Source organism: Phaseolus vulgaris, chromosome 6 (genome assembly GCF_051622355.1).
Source record: "Phaseolus vulgaris cultivar YP4 chromosome 6, ASM5162235v1, whole genome shotgun sequence".
NCBI lineage: Eukaryota > Viridiplantae > Streptophyta > Magnoliopsida > Fabales > Fabaceae > Phaseolus > Phaseolus vulgaris.
In genome coordinates this window covers 26,083,831-26,106,969 of record NC_143503.1, presented here as the reverse complement: position 1 = coordinate 26,106,969, position 23,139 = coordinate 26,083,831, and the positions used below count along the sequence as shown (strand labels likewise).

The 23,139-nt window shown below is 33.4% G+C and overlaps 5 protein-coding genes across 11 annotated transcripts; 2 read left to right on the top strand and 3 right to left on the bottom strand.

Moving 5' to 3' along the window:
• Nucleotides 1-393: 393 nt before the first annotated feature.
• Nucleotides 394-2,184, bottom strand: PQL3 (PsbQ-like 3). The gene is made up of 3 exons (XM_068639368.2): nt 2,054-2,184; nt 1,330-1,809; nt 394-688 (listed from the first exon to the last, which is right to left on the bottom strand). Exons 2-3 carry the CDS (start codon nt 1,789-1,791, stop codon nt 593-595), a joined length of 558 nt encoding a protein of 185 aa, XP_068495469.1. The 5' UTR covers nt 1,792-1,809; nt 2,054-2,184; the 3' UTR covers nt 394-592.
• A 281-nt stretch (nt 2,185-2,465) lies between these two features.
• On the top strand, nt 2,466-10,057 carry LOC137831615 (auxin response factor 8). Of its 4 annotated transcripts, none has more exons than XM_068639363.2 (15): nt 2,466-2,734; nt 2,836-3,173; nt 3,390-3,505; nt 3,660-3,758; nt 3,862-3,918; nt 4,010-4,165; nt 4,244-4,328; nt 5,104-5,194; nt 5,285-5,449; nt 5,536-5,658; nt 6,246-6,321; nt 7,094-7,241; nt 8,094-9,091; nt 9,170-9,360; nt 9,523-10,057. In XM_068639363.2, exons 2-15 carry the CDS (start codon nt 3,131-3,133, stop codon nt 9,698-9,700), a joined length of 2,526 nt encoding a protein of 841 aa, XP_068495464.2. In that variant the 5' UTR covers nt 2,466-2,734; nt 2,836-3,130; the 3' UTR covers nt 9,701-10,057. The 4 variants fall into 4 exon arrangements, with proteins under 4 accessions (XP_068495464.2, XP_068495465.2, XP_068495467.2 ...); XM_068639366.2 differs by having other exon boundaries at nt 2,515-2,734; nt 3,393-3,505; XM_068639364.2 differs by having other exon boundaries at nt 2,466-3,173; nt 3,393-3,505.
• A 2,989-nt stretch (nt 10,058-13,046) lies between these two features.
• Nucleotides 13,047-13,981, bottom strand: LOC137831616 (uncharacterized). The gene has a single exon (XM_068639367.2). It carries the CDS (start codon nt 13,857-13,859, stop codon nt 13,320-13,322), a length of 540 nt encoding a protein of 179 aa, XP_068495468.1. The 5' UTR covers nt 13,860-13,981; the 3' UTR covers nt 13,047-13,319.
• A 2,406-nt stretch (nt 13,982-16,387) lies between these two features.
• On the bottom strand, nt 16,388-17,675 carry LOC137831614 (GRIP/coiled-coil protein). Its single transcript, XM_068639361.2, has 2 exons — nt 17,347-17,675; nt 16,388-16,653 (listed from the first exon to the last, which is right to left on the bottom strand). Exons 1-2 carry the CDS (start codon nt 17,551-17,553, stop codon nt 16,585-16,587), a joined length of 276 nt encoding a protein of 91 aa, XP_068495462.1. The 5' UTR covers nt 17,554-17,675; the 3' UTR covers nt 16,388-16,584.
• LOC137831612 (FLUCTUATING-LIGHT-ACCLIMATION protein 1, chloroplastic) lies at nt 17,675-21,588 on the top strand. 4 transcript variants are annotated; one of them, XR_016521476.1, is made up of 8 exons: nt 17,675-17,873; nt 18,267-18,646; nt 18,920-19,025; nt 19,570-19,625; nt 20,140-20,301; nt 20,491-20,579; nt 21,045-21,158; nt 21,251-21,588. XR_016521476.1 is itself a non-coding variant. In XM_068639359.2 (8 exons), exons 2-8 carry the CDS (start codon nt 18,284-18,286, stop codon nt 21,371-21,373), a joined length of 1,008 nt encoding a protein of 335 aa, XP_068495460.1. In that variant the 5' UTR covers nt 17,711-17,850; nt 18,267-18,283; the 3' UTR covers nt 21,374-21,588. The 4 variants fall into 4 exon arrangements, 2 of the variants coding, with proteins under 2 accessions (XP_068495460.1, XP_068495461.1); XR_016521475.1 differs by having other exon boundaries at nt 17,711-17,850; XM_068639359.2 differs by having other exon boundaries at nt 17,711-17,850; nt 20,491-20,574.
• The last annotated feature ends 1,551 nt before the right edge of the window (nt 21,589-23,139 follow it).

Sequence of the window (23,139 nt, the reverse complement as noted above, 5' to 3'; positions counted from 1 at the left end):
TGGATCTTGGCCTAGTACCCCATAGTAGTTTGTATTATTTTTTTTTCTTTTAATAATACTTCATTTATGTGACCACAGAATATAGTTGAAGTTTATAGTGCTAGTGAGAGGTCAGTTTTATATTGAAACTTCAAACCTTTCATTAAAAAAGATAAATAAACAATTTAATACATAAGAAATTTTTAATAAAAAATATTTGGTTATGTTTATTTGAGCATCTCAGTTTTTGTAGGCTTTAAACCATTTTTTAAATAGTCTTTTTAATTAAATAAACAATAAAAAAAAGGCAAGCTTCTTTCAGTAAAAGTCTTAACTCAAATTCACAAGTAAGAAGTCAATATTTCCATAATCTAACTTAGAGATTGTTCTGTATCAAAATTGAACATCTTGGTGTCAAATATAATCAAACATTCAATAATTTTACTCTTCATGATCAAACTCATGATCTATAATTGTATATAACAGGGTCCTTTCTTTGTGAAACTACTTTTGAGTACATATTCTTCATTACTCCACTCCTTGCAAGAAGCAATTTTGGCAACTGTTTGACATAAACTTATCAAAACAGTTCAACCCCCCCATTTTCAAAAGGCTATAATCTGGATATAATGTCATTGACAGCCACAACAATGTTCTCATAACACTGCCAGACTTGTGGTCCATCTCTATCCCTTGCTGCATAATCTAGCTGCATCGTTTCACCATACATGAATGTTGTCAATTGATGACATTTACACACAAAAATAACAATAAATTTTTAGTAACGAAGCTATCTGACAGAGTTTCAATGCAAAATCAGAAAGTCAACTTGAATATCAAGTATCAATTTACCAAATAGATTCTAAGTATAAGCGATTATTTTGGTCATATAATACAATCGATTAAAGATCATGCACAAATTACTTTCCCTAATACTTTCCCTAATTAATGAGCAACTAGAAGTTAATGGTAAATCACCTCTCAATGTTTAAGTAAAACTACACAGTTATCAAATTTTTGAATAATCTGCAAAATGAAGAACTTCATACTTCCTTTTAGTAACAAAATAATTTGTGTTCTAATCTTAACCATATATATATATATATACACACATTAAAATTGAACAAAATCAATCTTGTCCATTTATGAATGAATGTGAAGTCAAGATAATTTTGTAGAAGACATGCATTTAATAAATTATGAAGCTATATGAGTATTGAATGGAGTAAAATCAAACCACTCTACAAACTATGATTTAAGAAAAAAAGAGAAACTTGACAATGAATATATACACATTTATGGTTATGAAATTGAAAATGCACCTGAAGAGGGGCATGTTGTAAGACTTACTCTAGTTACATTGCTGAAGAGAGTGAAATAAAGCTTTCTTAGTTCTGCCCTCTCAATTCCAGGCTTGTTCTGGATTATGATATATATGTCTTTCTTCAGAACTGCTGAGCTCCGTCTTAGATTCCTTTGTGCTGCTTTCCACGATTCTGACTCTAACAAATCTTTAACTTGTAACAAATCTTGTGCATGATTTCTCACACCACGCAGTGCCTCTTCAGCTGTCATGTCAGGGGCCACAAATCTAAAATCAAATGCATCTGCATTTTGTGTCTTGAAAATGCCTTCTCCACCCAAAATCAAGGGAGTTATGATTGCCAAAAATCCCACCCTTCTTCTGGTGAATTTCAATGATAGTTCCTTGGGCTGTAAATGCTGGAAAGAGGGTTTGAGTTTGACATAGCATGTGAATGTTGGAAACAAGTGCGACAAGTTTGGTTGGAAAATGAATGATCTTAACTCCATTGCAATGGGAACTAACTCCTGAAAGCATCAAACGTATTAATTACTTCACATGAATTGTTTTGTTCCTAATTTATCTTTAAAAAGACAATGTTAAATGATTTAGTACGATGTTTTTTATGATGAAAAGAACATGTAACGAAGTAGGATTGAATGAGGGAGAAGAATTGAGAAATTGAATGCAAAGTTTGTTGATTTGATGAAGAGAAAAAAAGAGAAAAAACAAAAATGGAAGTGATGAAATAGTGGAAAGTAGAAGCATTACCTTATCTAGATGAAAGATGAAAGATGAAAGATGAAAGATGAAAGATGAAGGGAAACTGTATGGACGACCAACTTGCTTTTGCTTTCGATGATGATAATCTCTTTGCTTTTAACTTTTTCTTCTACTTATTACCCTTCACATACAATTGCGTAGCACGCGCTTACACCGATATTTTTATTTTTTTCAAAAATATTTAATAATAATGATAATAGTAAAAAATAACAATTATTTTATGGTACTAATATTTTCTCTATATACTCCGTACTTCTGACAGTGACCGGTGAAGGATGGTGGCACATGCCTGCTGTCACATCACAACGAATAACGGTCCAGATTTTTCACGTACGGAAGATCCAACGGCTGAGATGGTTTCATCCGCCCATAACACTCTAACATGGATTTTCTCTCTCCTACGCTTTCTCTCTCTACTGCAGCATGTCCAGCTTGGTCGGGACCCCCTTATATATGGCAAAGACTCTTCTTATATTTTTCTCTCTCTGTCACTTTCTCTCTCCTCTCTCATCACACTCTCTCTATCTCTGCATTGGTTCAAAGCCAAAAAATCCTGACTTGGGTCTCCATCGAAAGTGATAGGCCACAAAAGAGAGCCTTTAGTTTCAACGTCACACTTCATTCTCAGCTTTCATGGCGATCTCGGGGAACGTGCCACCGTTGCTGCAGGTTAACTCCAATTGGGTTTGCTTTCTGCTTTGAAATTTGCTAAAAAAGGAGCAAAATAAAAATTTTAAAAAAGGAAACTTTGTTGTTGTTGGAGTCTGCAGGGCTGTTTTTGTGTTCTGGGGTTCTAGAGTGGTTGTGAATTTGTTGGGATGTTGTGGTCTTTGGATTTGGGCTTTGTTTGATTGTTTTAAGGTTGTTGGGTTTTATGTGCGCGCGCTATGGAGTGAGTGCATTGGCATCATGGTGGAGGAGGAGGGTGTTGTTGGGGAATGCTTGTTTATGCAATGGCTTGAAGCAAATTGAGGGTAGTGGCTTTGAGCTAGGGTTTCATGTGTGATTGGTATACTAGTGTCTTTGTGTAAAAGAGAAAAATAAAAGAAGGTAAAGCTTGATGATATGAAGCTTTCAACATCAGGTTTGGGGCAGCAGGGACTTGAAGGTATCCATTCTATTCCAATTCTCTCTTTTTACCTTTTCATATTTTTTAAATTGAGCTAACATTCTGTGCTCTTAGTGTGCCTTCTTGTCATACTTGTATATAAATGTAAGGTGTCCCTTTCATACCCCTTTTGTGTTGCTTGAACATGCTTGTGCGTTTTTTGTTTTCCTTTTCCCTTTTTGATAATTTGATTGATGTGTGAGTAATGATGGTTAGTAGGGGAGAAGAAGTGTTTGAATTCTGAGCTATGGCATGCATGCGCGGGGCCCCTGGTGTCCCTACCAACTGCAGGGACTCGTGTGGTTTACTTCCCTCAGGGTCATAGTGAGCAGGTTTTTGTTTTTTTTGACTACTTACTCTACTATAGATTGCGTCAATTTGTATAATACAGAAGAAATAGAGTGTTTCATGTAAACTTGAATTGAAACCAATTCAAATGATTCTATAAATAGAAATTGAGATGGATATGTTGAATGGTGATTCCAGGTTGCTGCCACAACTAACAGAGAAATTGATGGACACATTCCCAATTACCCTAGCTTGCCACCCCAGTTAATTTGTCAACTACACAATGTCACAATGCATGTGGGTAAACTATGTTTTTCCTTTTAGATATGTTTGATGACTGAGGTATGGCTGCTTGCTCTTAAGAGTAACCTCAGTGAACTGCACATGTATTAATTTTCAGGCAGATGTTGAAACGGATGAAGTGTATGCTCAAATGACATTGCAGCCATTGACTCCGGTATCATGTTGTTCTTTGATGAGTTCAGTGTATGTGTTATGAACCTCTATGGTTCCGCAACTGAGCTTTCTTTTTTTAAATTTGGATGTAGCAAGAGCAGAAAGATACATTTCTTCCTATGGAATTGGGCATTCCTAGTAAGCAGCCATCAAATTATTTTTGCAAGACGTTAACAGCCAGTGATACTAGTACACATGGAGGATTCTCTGTTCCTCGTCGTGCTGCTGAGAAAGTTTTCCCTCCACTGGTAGGGTTCATATTTTACCTTTGTGTTTGGCTCTGGTTGGTTATAGATGCATTTATCTTATATCTGTGCGCCATACAGGATTTCTCACAGCAGCCACCGGCTCAGGAACTGATTGCCAGGGATCTCCATGATGTTGAATGGAAATTTCGGCATATTTTTCGGGGTAGGATTCTAGTTCTTTATTGATTCAAGTGTATGATCTTGTTAGGTACTCTGCATTAGACTTTGGGGTAAGGCACTTTAGTAGTCATCACTCTCTAGCAGATCTTAATATTTTTTAATCTGAAAAGTACCTATACTTGTTTTCAGTAGTTTTCAAATAAGTTTTTGTATGTTATATAAACTGCAATGTGGTCCCTGATCTAGATTATGTCAGGCCCCTACAAAGACTCAATTTAAAATGTTTGAAATTACAATTACTCCTTTATAATTTTTTAACTATAAGGGGGACCTATTTAAAAACATTGTAAGAGTACAAGGAGGTACAGATTAGTGTAGCCTATCATAAGTGGCATAAGAAATGGGAATCCACCTGTTTGTACTCGTGTTAGATAGGTTTTTGTTACAACTTGCTAGATTTTTTCTTCTATATTTTTCACAAGTTTAACTGATGTGCATGCAAACTGTCAACTGTATCAATACAACTGTTATGATCACATGTCAATCCTCTTCTTAGTATTTTGGTAATTGCTAGTTGTTCCATGCAAGAGAAAAATGGGCCAGTAAATGCAGTAATGATTTATTTTTTCGTTTCCTATATTTATGCCATGAATTTGCCTGTTTATTTTTTGGTTTGAGTCATTCATTCTACTTTAACAGTAGCATTAAACTTTAAGCACGCAGTTGTTAAAATTGGAGATGTGTACTAGTCTCATTATTAATTTTACTACTCATACATGATCACAAGCACACGATATGTTGCATTCATATTATTTCAGGACAGCCAAAACGACACCTTCTTACTACAGGCTGGAGTATTTTTGTTAGTGCCAAGAGACTCGTGGCCGGAGATTCTGTGCTTTTCATATGGTACTTTAACCTCTTTAAGCGATATTTCTTGCCCCCGTGAATGTTGGAGATTGATTCTTTTTTGCTTTTCCTATGTATTTTTACATTTAGGAATGAGAAGAATCAGCTTCTTTTGGGAATACGTCGTGCCAATAGACCACAAACTGTAATGCCATCATCAGTTCTATCCAGTGATAGCATGCACATTGGACTTCTTGCAGCTGCTGCCCATGCTGCAGCCACTAATAGCTGTTTTACCGTGTTTTATAATCCAAGGTTGTAAATGTTGTCTAAGTTTCTACTCATGAAATTCTTTTTCAAGTAATCATAATGCTTTTTTTTAATAGTTACATCATTGGCAGGGCTAGTCCATCTGAGTTCGTCATACCACTTTCAAAATATATCAAAGCTGTGTACCATACACGTATTTCTGTTGGTATGCGTTTCAGGATGCTTTTCGAGACTGAAGAGTCAGGTGTCCGCAGGTACTTGCACACATCAGTAGTTTTTATTTTTCCTTAAGCAACCATTAGTATTTTTGCTCTTGAAAATCGAGACATTTCTTCTGCCTCTTAGACCAGTTAGTTGTATTTTTCAGAGATAGACATACTTATGATACAGAACCTGTGCCTCTTAAATAAACAAAGATAGTAGTAGCTTGCCTTTGCTTATAATGAGGTTGATATGTTGTATGGATGTATAGTATAGATAGATGCAAGTTTCTTGGTGAACTAGTCTGTAATTTGAGTCTTGCCCAGTTAATAAAGATGTGTAGCAAATGACACGGTGAGCAATATCATATAGGTCAAATGCATAGTTGGCTAGCCCTAAGAGAATGTGAGAGAAAAAACTTTAGAGCAGTTGCTAAATTTGGGAAGTCTGGAACTGTACTGTGTTGCCTTTAAGTTTACTTTTAATTACCATTATTATCTTTATTTTGGTATATGAGCCAAAAAAACCTGGATTTTAATCTGAAGACAGTGGAGACCAGTGGAAAAATATTATCCTCTGGTAATGCTATGCCATACAATTGCCTCCTTTACTTAACAATATGTCATCTTTGTTTTGGAAGGTATATGGGTACAATAACTGGCATAAGTGATTTGGATTCTGTTCGGTGGCCGAATTCTCATTGGCGCTCTGTCAAGGTAAGGAAGAACACATTGCACTGTAGTCAAAAGACTATATAGCAATAATTACTGATCCACAATTATGCTCCTTTGTTATATACTCTGCATGAGGATACAGTCATTTTAGACATTTGACCAGATTTAATTGTAGTATATAATCCTGTTTCATATAACTTGATATTTCCTTCTTATCAAACCATAAGTTTTATTGCAGTGTCTGTAATATCGCCTTCATCTTTTTTGTAGTATTAGTTTCCCTTTATCTTCATCTATCACCTGAAATAACCCTTCGATGCACCAGAGCTTATGTTGAACATTGAAATTAATATCTGTGGTTCCTCCTACCCTATCCACCATTAAATGAAAGAAAAAATAACTATACTATTAATCAAAGGCTTATGTACGACTTTAACAAATGAAGGTTCAATTAAGAAAAGTGTCAGTTAACGCTATGAACAACTTAATTTGTTTTTGAAAAGCCATTGTAGATTCGTGTTGCTTGATTGATACACAGGGAAGGGAGCTAAAGATTCAAATCTATCTTTTATTTCTCATTTTCTCTTATCATGTGCTTTTGTTCTGATTCCTTTTATTACTACTACTACTATTACTACTAGATAAATAAGGGAATGTTACCCTAAACCCTAAAACCTAAAACTATATGGTCATTTCATTTGTGATCGTACCAAAAACTTCACTATGGCAATAGCATTTTAAAAGTATCAGTAATTGATTTCATTAGATGTTTTAAAACAAAAGCTATTGCTTGATTTTTTTTCTGCTGTGCTAGGTTGGTTGGGATGAATCAACAGCTGGGGAGAGACAACCACGAGTGTCTCTGTGGGAAATTGAGCCATTAACAACATTCCCTATGTATCCGTCATTATTTCCCCTTAGACTGAAACGTCCATGGCATCCTGGCTCCTCATCTCTGCATGGTATTTTTATTCTCTTAATGCTTTATTTTATTTATAGATTTTGTTCTAATTACCCACTAGATTGTTAGTGAGACACGACTTCATTTTTTTTTATCTCCAAAAGGGGGATGGCAAGGTGCATGAATAAGTATCCTCCCAAAACAGTGAAGAAATCCTTTTTTTTGGGACTTTGATGGGGCATGAATTGGCGTTGTAGATTATATAACTGAAATTTTCAAATTTTGGAGAAAAATGAAATTATTCCTAGTGATCTAAAAAGCAAGTATCCTAAATATGGCATTTTGGTTCCATGTGCTTATCTGTATTGTTTATATTGAGTTACATATCCAAGACACATCCTATCCTTTTTTGGATCTTATCTATTCAAAACTTATGGATTATTAAATGCTTAAACAAACTGAGACAGCCTAAAATATACTTAGTTCTTTTTCTCTACGCTGTTAGGTTTGAACTGAACAAATTTGATAAACATTTAAATTTATTTTTAACTTTTTCTTCCTCCCTCCACGCATTAATGGGGAAATTTTGCATTTTCAATAGTGTCAACGTTCTGTCCAAGCATAATGTGGTTTTTAATTTATTTTTTTATATTTTTGGGATAAAATGTTGTATCTATGTTAATAAATGTTCAAATTATGATAATATATTATAAATGGAAATCAAGTTAGCCAAATTAGTTTTCTAGCTTTCATATTTTTCCCACTCTCACGTTTGTGTGCATATATATATATATATATATACCTGATGATTAAATTTTGTTCTGTTAGTCACTTGATCCAACTTTCGGTGTCGTGAGCTCGGTTGTTTTGAGCTGCTACTTTTGTGTCCTTTTTTTACTAAATCTTGTTACAGATGGTAGTAGAGATGAAGCAAGTAATGGGCTGATGTGGCTGAGGGGTGGACCTGGAGACCAAGGTCTCAATTCCCTAAATTTTCAAGGAGGTGGTATGTTGCCCTGGATGCAGCAGAGAATGGATCCCACTTTACTAGGAAGTGATCAGAATCAACAGTACCAAGCCATGTTGGCAGCTGGTTTGCAGAATCTAGGTAGTGGATATCTCATGAAGCAACAAATGATGAATTTTCAACAGCCTTTCCACTATCTTCAGCAATCAGGAAACAGCAGTTCTCCTTTGCAACTTCAGCCACAGCAATCAATTCAACAATCTGTGTCTTCTAACATGCTGCAGCCACAGGCCCATGTATTGACAGAGAACCTCTCTCAGCACCTACTTCAGAAACCACACAACAATCAAGAAGTCCAAGCACAACAGCAGCAACATTCTTTTCAAGACCCGCTCTTAATTCCAAGTGATCAGCTCCCTCAGAGACAACACTCTGGTGTTCCTTCACCATCATATTCAAAACCAGATTTCTTGGATTCGAGCATGAAGTTCCCTGCTTCAGTTTCCCCCGGACAAAACATGCTTAGTTCACTTTGTCCAGAAGGAAGTGCAAATCTCTTGAATTTATCAAGGAGTGGTCCGTCTTTGCTCAGTGAACAGTTACCTCAACAGCAATGGACTCAAAAGTATGCACCTATGCAGGTCAATGCTTATGGAAGCACTGTGCAATATTCTGGAAAAGATTCTGCAATGGTGCTACCACATCTTAACTCAGATACCCAAAATTCTACACTCTTTGGTGTCAATATCGATTCATCTGGCCTTCTTCTTCCGACCACAGTCCCTGGTTACAGTACCTCATCTGCGGATACTAATTCATCAACAATGCCATTAGGGGAGTCTGGTTTCCAGGGTTCTCTATTTGGTTGCATGCAAGATTCATCAGAGTTGTTGCAAAGTGCAGGGCATGTTGACCCGCAAAACCAGACTCAAACCTTTGTGAAGGTAGGATTTTCAAGTATCCTGTGGCCTTTTCAGCCCTTATTTATATTTAAACAAGTTTTTAATCTTATCATTTAACAGGTATACAAATCAGGGTCAGTTGGGCGCTCACTTGACATATCTCGGTTCAGCAGCTATCATGAACTGCGCGAGGAGTTTGCTCAGATGTTTGGAATTGAGGGAAAGTTGGAAGACCCTCCTAGATCAGGCTGGCAGCTTGTGTTCGTTGACAGGGAGAATGATGTTCTTCTCCTTGGAGACGATCCGTGGGAGTAAGTACCAGTTTCAATTGTGCTAGTTTTTTACTCAATGAGCTAGCATTGTGATTGAAATATTTCATCCCTTTTTTCTTAATTAAAAAGCATGCTATGCTAAATTTTTTCACTTGGCTTTTTATTAACACTTTCTTCAATGGTGTGTGTTTTACATTGTAGATCATTCGTCAATAATGTTTGGTATATCAAAATACTTTCACCTGAAGACATTCAGAAAATGGGGGAACAAGCGGTGGAATCCCTTGCTCTAGGTTCAGGACAAAGGCTAAATGGCACTGGTGCTGAGTCTCAGGACATTGTTTCTGGACCACCATCAATTGGCTCACTTGATTACTGAGATAATTGAAACATGCATTCCTCTGGGCTCCATGGTCTAGAGAATTTCTGTGCATGTTTATTACTATGGTTGGAATATGTTGTGTAGGATCAGTTCCCCCATTTCACCACCTTTTATTGTTTCTATCAGCATTGGAAAAATATATATTTATGATAAAAAAACTTAGGACATGCTTGTGTGCCAATTTGAACATGGGGCACTGCAAGCTAGAGTTAGTGTTGCTGCTATTTTAGCATAATATTTTATTAAACTCTTGCATGAACTAATGTACTCTAGATAGGAAAGAGAAGGCTGTTATGCTTGAACTGTCTCTGTATTCTACAATGGCATTTGTATTAGCATTTTACTATTTTACTATATTGTCATCAAAATCATCACCTACCATAAACCATTGAGATGTCTCTTAAATGTTACCATGTTGTTGCAACATAGAGTTTTTGCAGGGTTGAGTTTCTTACAAATATTTGAACCTTTTAATATATATTTTTTCTAATTAGTTGCTCCCTACGCAATTCTTACTGGCTCTATTTTATCGGTGGATTTGTGATAAAATGTAGTAACTAAACATTTTTCTGTATTCGGGTTTGGATTATGCAAATGCAATTTTTGGGTACTAAAGTTTTTATACGAAAGTTAGCGGGAATGATGACTGATAATAAGTTGTTAACAGGGAATTAAACAATAGATAAACATCTTTGAAGTTCTGCAAAATTATATGAACATCTATTTTTTGGTCTTAATACTTATCTCTATTAATTATTTAAAAATCGTTTAACTAAACCTTTTTTTTTTTGCATTAATCTTAAATGCATGAAAAGTATTGAAATGTGAATCCTTGTAAAGAAAGTTGCTGTAAATATGAAAAAAGTAAGAAATAATTTAACAAAATCGTAGAAGTGATTAGTGTAATTAATGTTGCTGCAAATTTTCAATTAAGAAATAGTTTAACAAAACCTTAGAAAGTTACTGTAATTTAACCCTTTACTTTTCTTTATTTTGAGTCACTTCAATCTTTGTTATCTATCAATGAGGAATCACAGACAGACAGTCCAACCAGAAGTCGTCAAAAATACACCTCTACCCCCTAGCAAATCCTTCATTCAAATTATGGAAAACTTGTAGGGAGGGAACAATGAGGCCCGACGAAGAGTGGAGAAAAATAAATCGAAAGGAAATTTTTGACAACTCGAAGAGGTCATGAAAGTCCATGAAGAAGTAAATAAAACTAATATCGAGTTACAACAAACACTACACCAGAGAAAGATGAAGTCAGATTCCATCATAGTTTCCACTTGACACCCAACCTTTCTATCAAAAGATCCTAGTCAAACTAGTGTCACCATGTTACATGTTGCCAACTATCACTTATTTCGTGGGGTCTATGGATCCTAAAGTCCATCTTCGAGTTTTTTTTAGCTCAAATAATGATTTATGGAGGACAAAACTAAGGGTGATTATTCTACTTGAATAACTCTAAGTCTTGACCGTTCTACTTAAACAACTTTAACACGATTAGAATTTAACCTTAGATCGATTTAAGGTTGACCATTTCACCTGAACGACTCTAACACAAATAAGAGTTCAGTCTTAGACTAAACTAAAATTGACCATTCTACTTGAACGACTTTAGATAGAAGTAAGTTTAACTATTTATCTCAGTTATAGCTATCCTTGATTTGTAAAACTTAGCTCATATCATATAACAAATAACTATCATAAAAATTCTCTTAACACGCTGATCAAAATAATAGTTGCATAATCGTACAAGAAATTTTGTTAAGTTATCAATGTTTCTTAAGATTTTTTATATTTTATGGTTAGCAAAAACGCACATTTAAAGAAAGTAAATAAGTAGGAATTAAGAGAAAATTAATACATTGTGCACAATATATAAAAGATTACATTGATCAAACTGAGTGTTAAGGAAAACAAAAAAAGAAAAATAAAAAACAAAGAAAATGTTCTTCAACCAACTTTCCTTTCACTACAATTTTATAAGGATTCATGAGAGAGAAGTTCATCGCCTCTTCAAAGATCGTCCCGAAAGAAGTAGCAATTTTATCTTTAAAAGCCTCTTTGGTAGATTTGCAGTCCTTCTCCTTATCAATCATGTTTCCGAACGTAATCATAACCGATCATGTTTATAATCATAATCAATTATATTTCATATATTCTAAATAAGTTTGTTCGAAAATCAAGAACATGATAATTTATGACCAATTATGAATATCCTTCTCTATTTTTTTTATTATTACAATATTTTCAGTTATTTTCAATCACCTTTATATAATTCAATCAATTTAACTTTTCCCTCAAATTCACTTCTTTCCTTTTCTGACTCATCCAAACAAAGTATAGCACATAAAATTATATCATTGCAGCTTTTAATTCCAAGTCTGCAGAAAACCAAATATCAACTACAAAAACCTTCCAAACCCAAGACTTCACTGATTTCCTATACTGTTGAAAAGAACAGAACAACAACAATAACATTATACAAGGCTGCAGTTTTCCTCATAACTACAATATAACCAAAACTAAAATAAATATTGCTTGCATTATTTTCAAGATGCTGTTGATATTGACAAACTATTCAGCAAAACTGGATACATGGAAGGCAAAAATACTACCGCAATCAATCTACAATCCTTCTTACCAAACATTATCATCTTGTAATCTAACTTGGTGCAAATACTCAGGACAAAGTATTAACTTAAGCCCCAATGTGCAAATTCTCCTGAGTGAATTGATTTTGAAAATTCAATTGTCTAGCACTACCAACAAGAGTCAACATTCACAAGATACATCATAATTTAGAAACTCCATGATTTCAACAATATTAATACAAAAATACAAGATAAAAAATCATTCAATGGATGCAAAATAATGCAGAAGAAGCTCACGGAAGAAAACAAGAGCAACCCAATTAAGAACAGTGACCAATGCACCATTTTAACTCAAGAATATTATACCAGATCTGACCAAATCCTCTACACAGAATTAAAACATTTCCACCAGACAAGTAACATATTCTCGTTTAGTCATCCAAAATGACATTGAAATACCATTAGCTCGGGTTGAGCCATTTAAAATCACATTAACTCAACAATATTATACCATAGCACATTAGAATCAGATTTAAAACCCTTTCCCCAGATTTCACCCCAAAATCAATAACAAACAGAATCAATTTCATTCAAAATCAATCATAGAAGAACTCAACCTGGGTCAATTATGCAAACATTCACCCAGAGACACCCAAAATTGAGACAAAGTAATCAGAAATCAGCAGAACCTACATAAAACATAATGATTAAAAACAAAGCTTCCAAATAAAACCCGTGAGTAAATACATAAATACTACTATATATCACGACTAGTTCCATATCCAAGGTAATAATTAACGCCATAAACACCATGGTTCGCCAATTAGAACTAAAACAACGGAAATACACCAAATTCAAAAGTAAACATGTAACATAGAAGAACCAGACACAAATACATGGCCAAAGTTTGCAGCATTCGACACTTTCTCTGTTAAATTCACCTATAATTATTAACAATCAACATCACCCACACGGTTACCAAGAGATATACCCAATCTCAACATTCAGGGTTTTTATACTGAGCCCTTGGCAAGCGTTGGAGCGGCGGCAACGGTCTCGGTGGCCGGAATCTTCACGTATCCTAACTTCTTGGGGGACTCGATCTCTTCGTCTGAGGAGAAGTCGTCGTAGGCCGCGGCGCGGTGGCGCGTGGAGAAGACAGACCAGACGAGGTACATGGTGGCGGCCGTGAGGGCACCGCAACCTACGCCGAAAAGGAGTGCGAGGGCGACGCTAAGGATGTCCTTGGTGCGGTCGCGTAGGGAGGTGAAGTCGTACGCGGAGGCAAACCCTAGAGGTGCGCGTGGGTTGACGCGCTCCGGTTGAGGGAGCGCGTGGGGGAAGAAAACGTCGTAGGAAGAGGGTTTGTCGGTGATGAAGAGAGGGGTGAAGGATCGGATCTCGGTGATGGTTGCGAAGGTGTTGGAGTTAGGGTTGCGGAAGGAGTATGAGGAGATTATGAAGGTCCTGCAGGGACGCGCCGTCGCGGAGGTGGCGGAGAGGGTGAGGATGACGGCGACTAGGAAAACCGTGAAGATCGCCAGACGGGCCATGAGGGACGAGAAATTGAAATTGGAAGAGAAAATGGGAAGAGATATTGGTGTGACGGAGAAGAAGAGAGGGAAAGGGAAAAGATAAGAAAATAATGAAAAAAACTAAAGACGAAGAAGGTGATATGGTGTGAGTTTCCTAAAGGTGTAGTTTCCAATAACAAGTCAAATAGTAATTAACTATAAATTAAATTACCCTTTATGAAATTATAAAAAAAAAACTGCTTTTGATTTTTCATCTTTTCTGTCTTTGAAAACTTGATTTTTCATCTTTCTAGAGTACAAAACTGCTTTAATTCTTTTCAATTTTAATAAAGTTTATTGACTAAATCATAGAAAATGGAAATAGTTAATTTATTCAATGACATTACCTTTTTTAAAAATATATATGAGGATAAATTAAGTTTTTTCAAAGTTTGCAGAAGAAGAAAATTGTAGATTCCAATAACAAATTAATTGGTAATTCATTACTACGCAATTTGATGTGTTTGATAGATAGTAAAGAGTAAAAAAATTATAAGAAAGGAAAAAATATAGCGAATAAAAATAGAAATATTAGATTTAGTGTTTTGTTTGATAGATGGAAGAGATATACATGTTGAAAAGGAATAAAGAGTAAAATAGGAGAAAAATGAAAAATAGAGATAGGAGAAAAAAAAATATATCCCACTATTTTTCAAAGGGATAAAATTTATGTAAGAAAAAAAATCGTATTATTTAACTATTCTTCTAATCACGTAATTAATAACATTAAATTATTAATCTTCTTATTTAGTTAAACAAGAACGGATTTTCTCTATCAACTCTTAATATCTCATGAATAAATACATTTTAATGTTTATGAGAATATGTCTAAATTACATTGTATTATAGTGAAATAATCATTACTTTTTTTCTCCTCATTTATTTATAATTTTTTTAAGGATTATAGATACTTATATTAATTGGTCATGTATCCAAATTATGTTTTGACGTGATTCATGTTTGAACTGAATGACCAATATAATAAAATATCATTCAATAATGGACAATATAATTCATAAATTATTAACAAGTCTATCAATTAAATATTTTGTTTCAATAATAGTTTGTTAGATTTATGCTATGCAGAATACAGTATATAATGTCCAAACTATTGCATTTTTAACATTATTTGTGGTAATCTCAGTTTATCAATTTCAATTTGACTCATTTCATAATTGACTTATCAAAAGTAAATCCTGTCAGATTGACTTATATAAATTTGTAAACTATTTTATGTGTCTTAATCTGCATAATTTCTAATCCACACATACAGAAAAAAATAGAAAAAAAAACTTAATAAGATCATTGAAATTTTTTTCATCTCTTCTAATTGTCAAAATCATGTGATTTTTTTTAGTTACTGAAAGTAAAGAAGAAAACATTTCATCTCTTCAAATTGTAAGCAAAATAATGTGAACTTTTTTATTTATTTATAGCAAGTAAAGTAAAGAAGAAAACATACTGTTAAAATAATTAAAGTATGATATGAAATAAAATTAAAAAGATTAAAGTAATATATGAAATAAATTAGACTTGTGTATCCATAAGTATAGAAGTGAAAACAAAATACTACTAATTCATAAGTGATGTTATGGTAGTTTGATCACAAATTAATTAATTTGTCTTACAATTTTATTAATTTCCAATAATCAACAACACTATACTAATATGAAATAATAAATAAAAAATATGTAGTCGTACTCGACCCACAAAAAAATCATACTCAACAATGAGAAATTAAAATAAATCTTATATCCAGTTTAACTTGTTACAAGAAACATTTTGTTCGAACAAGTCTTAGTTAAGTGGTATGGATTAGTATGAACTATTTGCATTTGCCCATCTCAGAATCGGACTGAAGTATTTGTTGTCTTTTGGAGAAGGAGTCATCTAAGAAAAAACCTACAATTAATACCTTCTATGGTTTGCTATTAAAATGAAAAGCAGCACCAAAACCTCCTCTCATATACAGATTGAAATCATTTGTTCATAGCAAAGGAGGGCTCTTGCTTCGTCAGGATAAGATAAACTAATAAATAATGATAAAAATCTATTACAAAAGAGAATTTGAAGTTGCTTCTTCAACTTGGATAAACAAACAAACGGTAATGAAAATTTCTTACAACAAATCTCCATTATTAAGTTGTTAGGTAGACAATTTTTATAAGAATACATTCTAGATTAAGTTTTTAATAGATAGATAATGGTAGGGAAAATGGTTAACATAAACTTACAAGCAAAGATTTAATGGTTCGATTACTGGCCCTAAAAATCAAAAGTAATCTTTCGAATTCTACTTTAGATGAAACTAGAAAACGATGAAACTCATACGTTGAAGAAACAGAACAAACTTCAAGATGAGTCATCTAATCCAAAATAAGAAGGATTAAGGAACATATGAAGTACCATAAACCAGATTTGAGATTGTTGGTCACAACACTTCCATCCTAGGCTAGGGGAAGGAGATATTGAATGAAAAAGAAAGTAGATATAAAGAGACAGCAATATAAAAACAAACCTTTATACTTGATTTTGCTATAACTAACTTGAACAGAAAATTGTACAAATTTTATAGTTTCACATGTTTTACCTATGAAGTTACATTTAGATACAAATACAAAAGGGAAATCCACAAATCATTGCATGGCGTACTAAGAATACCTCTATGGACAAAGACATCCAACCAGACCAAACATAAACTCTTCTAAAAAGGCCAAAATTCTGGTCCACCAGGCTTCTTTACAAACAGTTGATTGTATTCAGGTCTTGATGTCTGCAATTGAAGCAAACAGTTATTGTTAGAAATTATAACTCAATGGCAAAAAACACAGAACATGCGATCAATGGAGCAGGGGTAGTGGGAAATGGAGTTCAGATGGAGAAAAATGCCATGCTGCCAATCATTTAGGAATGCATTCAGCTAACTAGCCTAGTTAAAAGCACTTATTCAATAAACTCTCTTCACATGAGGATTTGTATCTTAAATTTGACCATAAAACTTGTGGAAATAAGCTTAAAAGAAAATTTTCGCCAATAAACTTGCTAAAACAAGCTAAGCACAACTTTACAAGCTCAAATAAATTCCGCAGATCTCTTCCACGCATGTGCATCTATTCAGAGAACTCCATAAATAAGTACGAAGGACAATAACCCTTTTATATAATGTATCAAGGATACAACACCGATATGGTAAAAATTTAGTCAAATAATTCAGTCACGAGAATCATAATTTAGTTAATTACAAAAAAAATCAATAACAGCAATGGATTGATCACTAATCATGCATAAAAATTGAATTCGAAACAAAATTGAGATCCAAAGGTCACAATTTGAGCTAATTTTGATTTCATGGTCAAAATATGAAACCAAAGACAATTTAACCACATAGAAAATAACGAAAATTTGAGGAAATTGCAGAAATGGGTGGCGAGAAAGGAGAGAGAAGAAGGTTAGAATGGAAACTCACGATGTCTTTGAAGAGAAGATAAGCAATGAAGAAGAAAAGAAAGAAGAGGATCTCAAACTCAGCGTGTCTCACGAAGGCGAAGACCGCCACAACCGCCCGAGTCAACCACGACTCGTTCCGATTCTCGCCTCGCCTTGCCATCGCTGTTCTCTCTCTCACACTTTCAAAACTCAACACTTTCTCTCTCTTGTCAAAGAAAAGAACCATAAAAGTGAAAATGTTTCTCTTCAAACGGATCCGGGTCGGGTACCGGTACTTCCTGGACCGGCCCAATATTTCTATTTCTCCTTCGGCTTAAAACGGCACAGCCTTTCGCGTTTTGTTCTTCATCAATTCTTGTACCTTTCTTCTCTTCACCGCCATTGACCATCCAAGTATTTTGTGACCTTAAATTATGCCTTTTTCTTAATAATTGAAATCAGAGTTTCAATTCTCATATTTATTCCCACAAACACAATTCTTCAGATTGGTTGTTTATGATTATTCTTCTTCTACAAACTTAAGGTGTGTAGAAAACTAGACATTGGGTAAAGTATTGTGATAATGTTGTAAAGTGATGAAATCTATTCATTTACTTTTCATCTCGTGTTCATATATGTAATAGATTCCATATGATTATGAATTGTATACAAATTATTGCATTTTCAATTTATATTCTCACTAATTATATTCTATCTATATGTATATAAGATGAGTTGATGGGCATATGATAATTGCTTCCACTACTATTGCGTTTGACATTTGTTTGAGATTATCTGACTATTAATTGTCGGAATTGAAAGGGTTTGAGATCCTCAATCTTGGACACATCCCTTCATAGGGCATCATTTTTCCTCATTTTTATTCATTAGGATTAATATTTGATGTGATTGCGTGCAGAATTAGAAAGTTCTTGCTCTGAACATATTTAATTAATGCAGGACTTGATTCAATTTGTATGGTATTAGAAAGACAAATGGCCTTGTTGAGAAGATATGTTGCTGCTAGTGCTGTTGCATCGTTTGTCTTGTTGTTGTTGGCTTGCACCCTTAACATGGCTTCGGCTTCCTCCGGAGGTGTGGTGGGAGGAAGTTTCTTCGATTCTGATTCTGATTCTGATTCATCATCCTCAGACTTTTACACTAGGGATTCAGAGTCATACAGAATGATGCATCATCGTGATTCTTCTCATGACACTGAGCATGCGAAGGGAGGTCACGCTGGAGTGCCTCTCTTGTTTCTATTTTTCATGTTGGCTATGTTTTTGTTTGGATTCTATAAAAACAAGAACGGTAATTCAGTTACTGTGCTCAAGCTTCAGGTTGGTAACTTGTGTTGATCTTATCCTTCTTCAACTACTTCCAATGACTAATAATGAGTTTTACTGAGAATGTAGAAATGTTTGATGGAATTTAGATTTAGGATAATGCTTGTTTTTGTGTTCCCTCTTGTGTTCTCACTTATTAGTTTGATATTTTTGGCTTGAACTAATATTGTTATGAAGTTTGAGAGTGCATGCATTATGATAGTTATTGGTCCGCATGTTTTTTGTTTTGAGTTTATTTTTAGTTTTATTTTGTTGTGTCTTGTGTAGGTTGCAATGTCGGGTGGGAAGGGAAGCTCAATACAAAGGGATCTAACTAGGATTGCAGAAATTGCAGATATATCGTCTCGGGATGGGTTGACATATCTATTGACAGGTAGTTTCATGAATTTCTTGTTACATTTTTATATGGTTTTGTTGAACCTATGTGAAAATAGGTAGTGTTATGTTTTTTTTATCAGTTGGTGTGGATTTGATGGAGGGAGGTTGCATTTTTCTTGAGGAATCCTCCTTAGCCATGGTTACTGGTTGTAGCTGATAAACTTTATAAGCACTGATATTTTGGGAATAATGCTTCTTGCACGTCCCTAAGAAGCAAATTAACTCAGTGTATAGGTATTCATAAAATAAGGTAGATTAGAAACTACTGTGATTAGAAGGAGTGAAAAACATGTACATGAATATGACTGAGGGGTGAGTAAGGTGCTCTTGTGCTCCTAGGAAATGTCTTTTGTGATGTTAGTGGGCACCTAAGAAGTTTCTTGTCTGGAATTCTACAAACTATGGTTATAATTACAATCGAGTGTCAAAGTTATTGAGGCTGTGTATTTATATTTTTTCTATGATTTGGCTAACATTGAACATTTCTTTATCTATACAAGGATCTGTATTTGATGTACTTAGTATTTAACATGTAACAGACACAATACATTGTTTGGTTGGACATCTCGGTCACTGTACAGCAGGATATTCATTTGTAAGTCCATTCCTTCTCCCACGGCCAAATTTCAATAGTAGGTGTTGGTTATAAGCAGGAGTTTTAAACAAATTAAACCAAACCGAAGCATAAAAATTGAATCATTTTTATAGAAGATTGAACCTGACCATTTTTAAAAATAATTCAGTTCAATTCTGAAGAATCATTTACTGCTTCGGTTCAATTCTTTGTGTTGAACCAAACCATAAACAAATTAGAGGCACTCGAAAGAATTGAATTGAATCAAATTGATTGAGAGCCTAACCGAACCTTTTTTCCATTAAAAAACAAGCCCAACCTTTTTCATAGAACAAACTGAAGCATTTCTTGAAAATGATTGAGTTTTCGCAAACAGTTATCAACTTCGGTTCAGTTCTTTGTACTGGACCAAACCATCAAGTTTTGTATAGCTAGCAGTTGTTGGGTTTTTAGTTAAAATATATGCATCCAAATTTTATGTAGCTAGGAAATTGTGACTGTTAAGAGGTAATCTCTAATGAACCATCTTTGGCAGGTGGATCTAAAGCAGAGTAAAGATGATGGGGAGAAATGCTATTATCAACTATCAAATGAAGAAAGGAAGAAATTTGATGAGGAAACATTAGTTAATTTGAACAAAGCAGAAAAGAGAAACACAAGCACCCAGAGTGATGAGCTAAACAATGAAAACTCAATGGTATGGTCTGATTATTAAAAAGCTAGTCTAAAATATACTTCAATTTCTTGGAATCCACATGCAAAGTGGTTATTGTGATGCAACTTTGCAAAAAAAGTGTTATCTACTTCAATGTCAGCTGTAAGGAAAATCTTAGTTTTGCATCTAATATCACCAATAGAGATATAAACAACTAATATTCTATTGCAGTTTGATGGAAAAGATATTAAAGAGGAAAGAAATATATTTGAAGAAGAGAAACTTCTGAACGGGTTTGGCAACGAGTACATAGTGGTATGGTATGATCTCTTTCTGCATGTATTATTCCTAATTAGTATTATGTTTGTATACCAGCATAAACTTTAATTTCACTCGTAAGTTAAGCATAAAATATTCAAGTGCTTCAGTTCCACAAATTTTTCATCCTTACTTGCTTAATATCATCTAACAAATAGGTTGGCACAAGTGGAGGATTTCACTATTCACATTGGATACATCAGTTCACTTTTATGTTGAAAATATTTTTAACTGTAACTCATTCCTAAGTTTAATTTGTAAGCACTATCCACTCGTATAGCAGAAGAGGAAAATATTTCAAGATCTTACTCATTCCTAATTGTCTCATCGCACATTTTATGTTTGGATTGAAAAAACTGAATCCAGAACATGCATATTGAAAAACCCATTTTCTAGTTAAAGTTGAAAATCCAAAAATGAAAAAAATTGCATTGTTTGTTCTTATACTTCTGACGTATCTGTACCAGATAACCATCTTGGTAGCTGCTAAAGGAGCACATAAGCTTCCTACCATATACGGAGATGAAGATATGAAGAAGGCCTTACAAAAGCTTAGAACCGTTCTCTCAAGCAAATTATTGGTAAGACATCAGTCATCAAATTAATCCATTTCTATACTTTAATCAGTGTCATTTCTTCAACAGTAATCACAACAAGTTCAATTTTCTTACAGGCTGGGAAGGTGATGTGGACCCCACAGAATGAGGATGAGACTCTTTCAAAGCAACAACTACTTGAAGACTATCCTCAATTAGCAAATTGCATGAAAACCTATCTTGTTAAGAAACATGAATGAAACAAATGCTTAATCACGTTTTCTGTGCTAAATTATTTCCCTAACTTGAACTTTTCTTTTCAGGTTCTAAAATTAAAAATCTATATAAAATAGGTTCAATGTGCTCTTAGGTTTTAAATGTTAGTTTCTTACATTTAATTGTATACTTGAACTTGATTTGCATTAACAATGTAAAATATGTGTACTTTGTTATCCAATTATATTTTGTCTTGCAAGGACAGGTTTTTTTTTAAGTCATATCCAGCATTTTCTTTGATTGTTTGACAATGAATATTTTTACATCGACCATTAATAGAGATTAAACTTGCAATTGAACTGCAAATAGTTAAAGAAATTTAGCCTATATTAAAAATTATATAAATTAATTTAAAGGGTATAAAAATGTGTATATTTTTGCACACTATCATTTAATCTAATAATGCTGTATTATATATATAATAATAAAATAATAATAAATTAGTTTATTTTTATAATAATTATTTTTGTCTAATTAATTTTTAACTAAACTTAAATCGATCAAGATTTATTAACTATATGTAATCGATACTTCAACTAAACATAATATATTTACAAGTTATTTTATTTTATTGCTTGCAATGATTTTTTAAATATCTTCTCAAGTTCATTAGTTTTTTACACCAATTATTTCAAATTTTTCATTAATATAAATTGACATTCATTGATGTAGATGAGGCTCAGACACTTTCCTTAAATGACGTGTTCGTGTCGATCGACACACGTATCGGTGTCGATACTCGTAGGACACTTATCGGTAAAGTGTTCGATTCAAAAAATATTTGTTGGATTTATGATAATTCTAACATAGCTCTAATACAGTTTTAAAAAGGATAAATACAATAATTTTCTAAAAACTTATGATTAAAAAATTAAGGAACAAATTCTTTTGAACTAATCATAAGAAACATCTTTCTGCTCCAAAAAAATCTAAAACATACTTGTACACATAAATATTTATTGTCAATTTATATAATTCTTAGTTATACAATATATAGATTAGTGTTCGTATCCTACATTTTAGAAATTATACATATTTTTGTATTTGTGTTATGTCAGTATTCGTGTCAATGTCCGTGTATGTGCTATTATCATTTTTTTTAAAGCAAGATTGTCATTTACCAAATAGAATAAATAATTAATATTTTGACATATTAAATGCACTATCAACAATGTTGGTTTGAGTGAAAATGAATTCATTGATATAAACTAACATGCATTCATATATTATACCATTTACTATTTTTTTTTAAGAAAGATATAATTTACTTAATAAATAGTATAAATATTTAATGTTTTTAACTTATTAACTGCACTATCACTATTGAAAATGGAATTAGTATCTTAAGTAAACTTTATGGTTTAAATATTATAAATTAAAAAAATTGATAAGCGAGATTTTATTAAATATGATTAATCCGTATACTAGTAAAGATTAGTCACCAATAAAATTGATAAATATTTTTTCACTAAAATTATATTGACTAATAAATTGTGCTATATCCAAAAATAGACTCTAAATAGATTTTTACACAGTTAACAAGATAATTTCACCTTAAAATGTGACTTTAAAGTCATTATTACATTTAGAAATAAGTTGATTAATTTTAGAAAATAAGTTAATTTCATGTTTCTCTCTTAAAATATTAATAAAGAAATCTCTCGAAAAAATATCCATAATCATGAACAAGATCTACAATAATTCACATCCCCAATTTTTTAAAGTGCTATTATTTAAGGTATAAAAGAAA

Coding starts and splice junctions, on each gene's coding strand:
- PQL3 (XM_068639368.2), bottom strand. CDS start 1,791: ATGGAGTTAAGATCATTCATTTTCCAACCAAACTTGTCGCACTTGTTT. Junction 689..1,329: donor TCTTCAGCAATGTAACTAGA/GTAAGTCTTACA, acceptor GAAACGATGCAG/CTAGATTATGCAGCAAGGGA.
- LOC137831615 (XM_068639363.2), top strand. CDS start 3,131: ATGAAGCTTTCAACATCAGGTTTGGGGCAGCAGGGACTTGAAG. Junction 3,506..3,659: donor CTCAGGGTCATAGTGAGCAG/GTTTTTGTTTTT, acceptor TGGTGATTCCAG/GTTGCTGCCACAACTAACAG. Junction 5,659..6,245: donor GAAGAGTCAGGTGTCCGCAG/GTACTTGCACAC, acceptor TTGTTTTGGAAG/GTATATGGGTACAATAACTG.
- LOC137831616 (XM_068639367.2), bottom strand. CDS start 13,859: ATGGCCCGTCTGGCGATCTTCACGGTTTTCCTAGTCGCCGTCATCCTC.
- LOC137831614 (XM_068639361.2), bottom strand. CDS start 17,553: ATGGTTCTTTTCTTTGACAAGAGAGAGAAAGTGTTGAGTTTTGAAAGT. Junction 16,654..17,346: donor ATCTTCTCTTCAAAGACATC/GTGAGTTTCCAT, acceptor CTTCAATTGCAG/ACATCAAGACCTGAATACAA.
- LOC137831612 (XM_068639359.2), top strand. CDS start 18,284: ATGGTATTAGAAAGACAAATGGCCTTGTTGAGAAGATATGTTGCTGCT. Junction 18,647..18,919: donor TTACTGTGCTCAAGCTTCAG/GTTGGTAACTTG, acceptor TGTCTTGTGTAG/GTTGCAATGTCGGGTGGGAA. Junction 20,575..21,044: donor TTGGCAACGAGTACATAGTG/GTATGGTATGAT, acceptor TATCTGTACCAG/ATAACCATCTTGGTAGCTGC.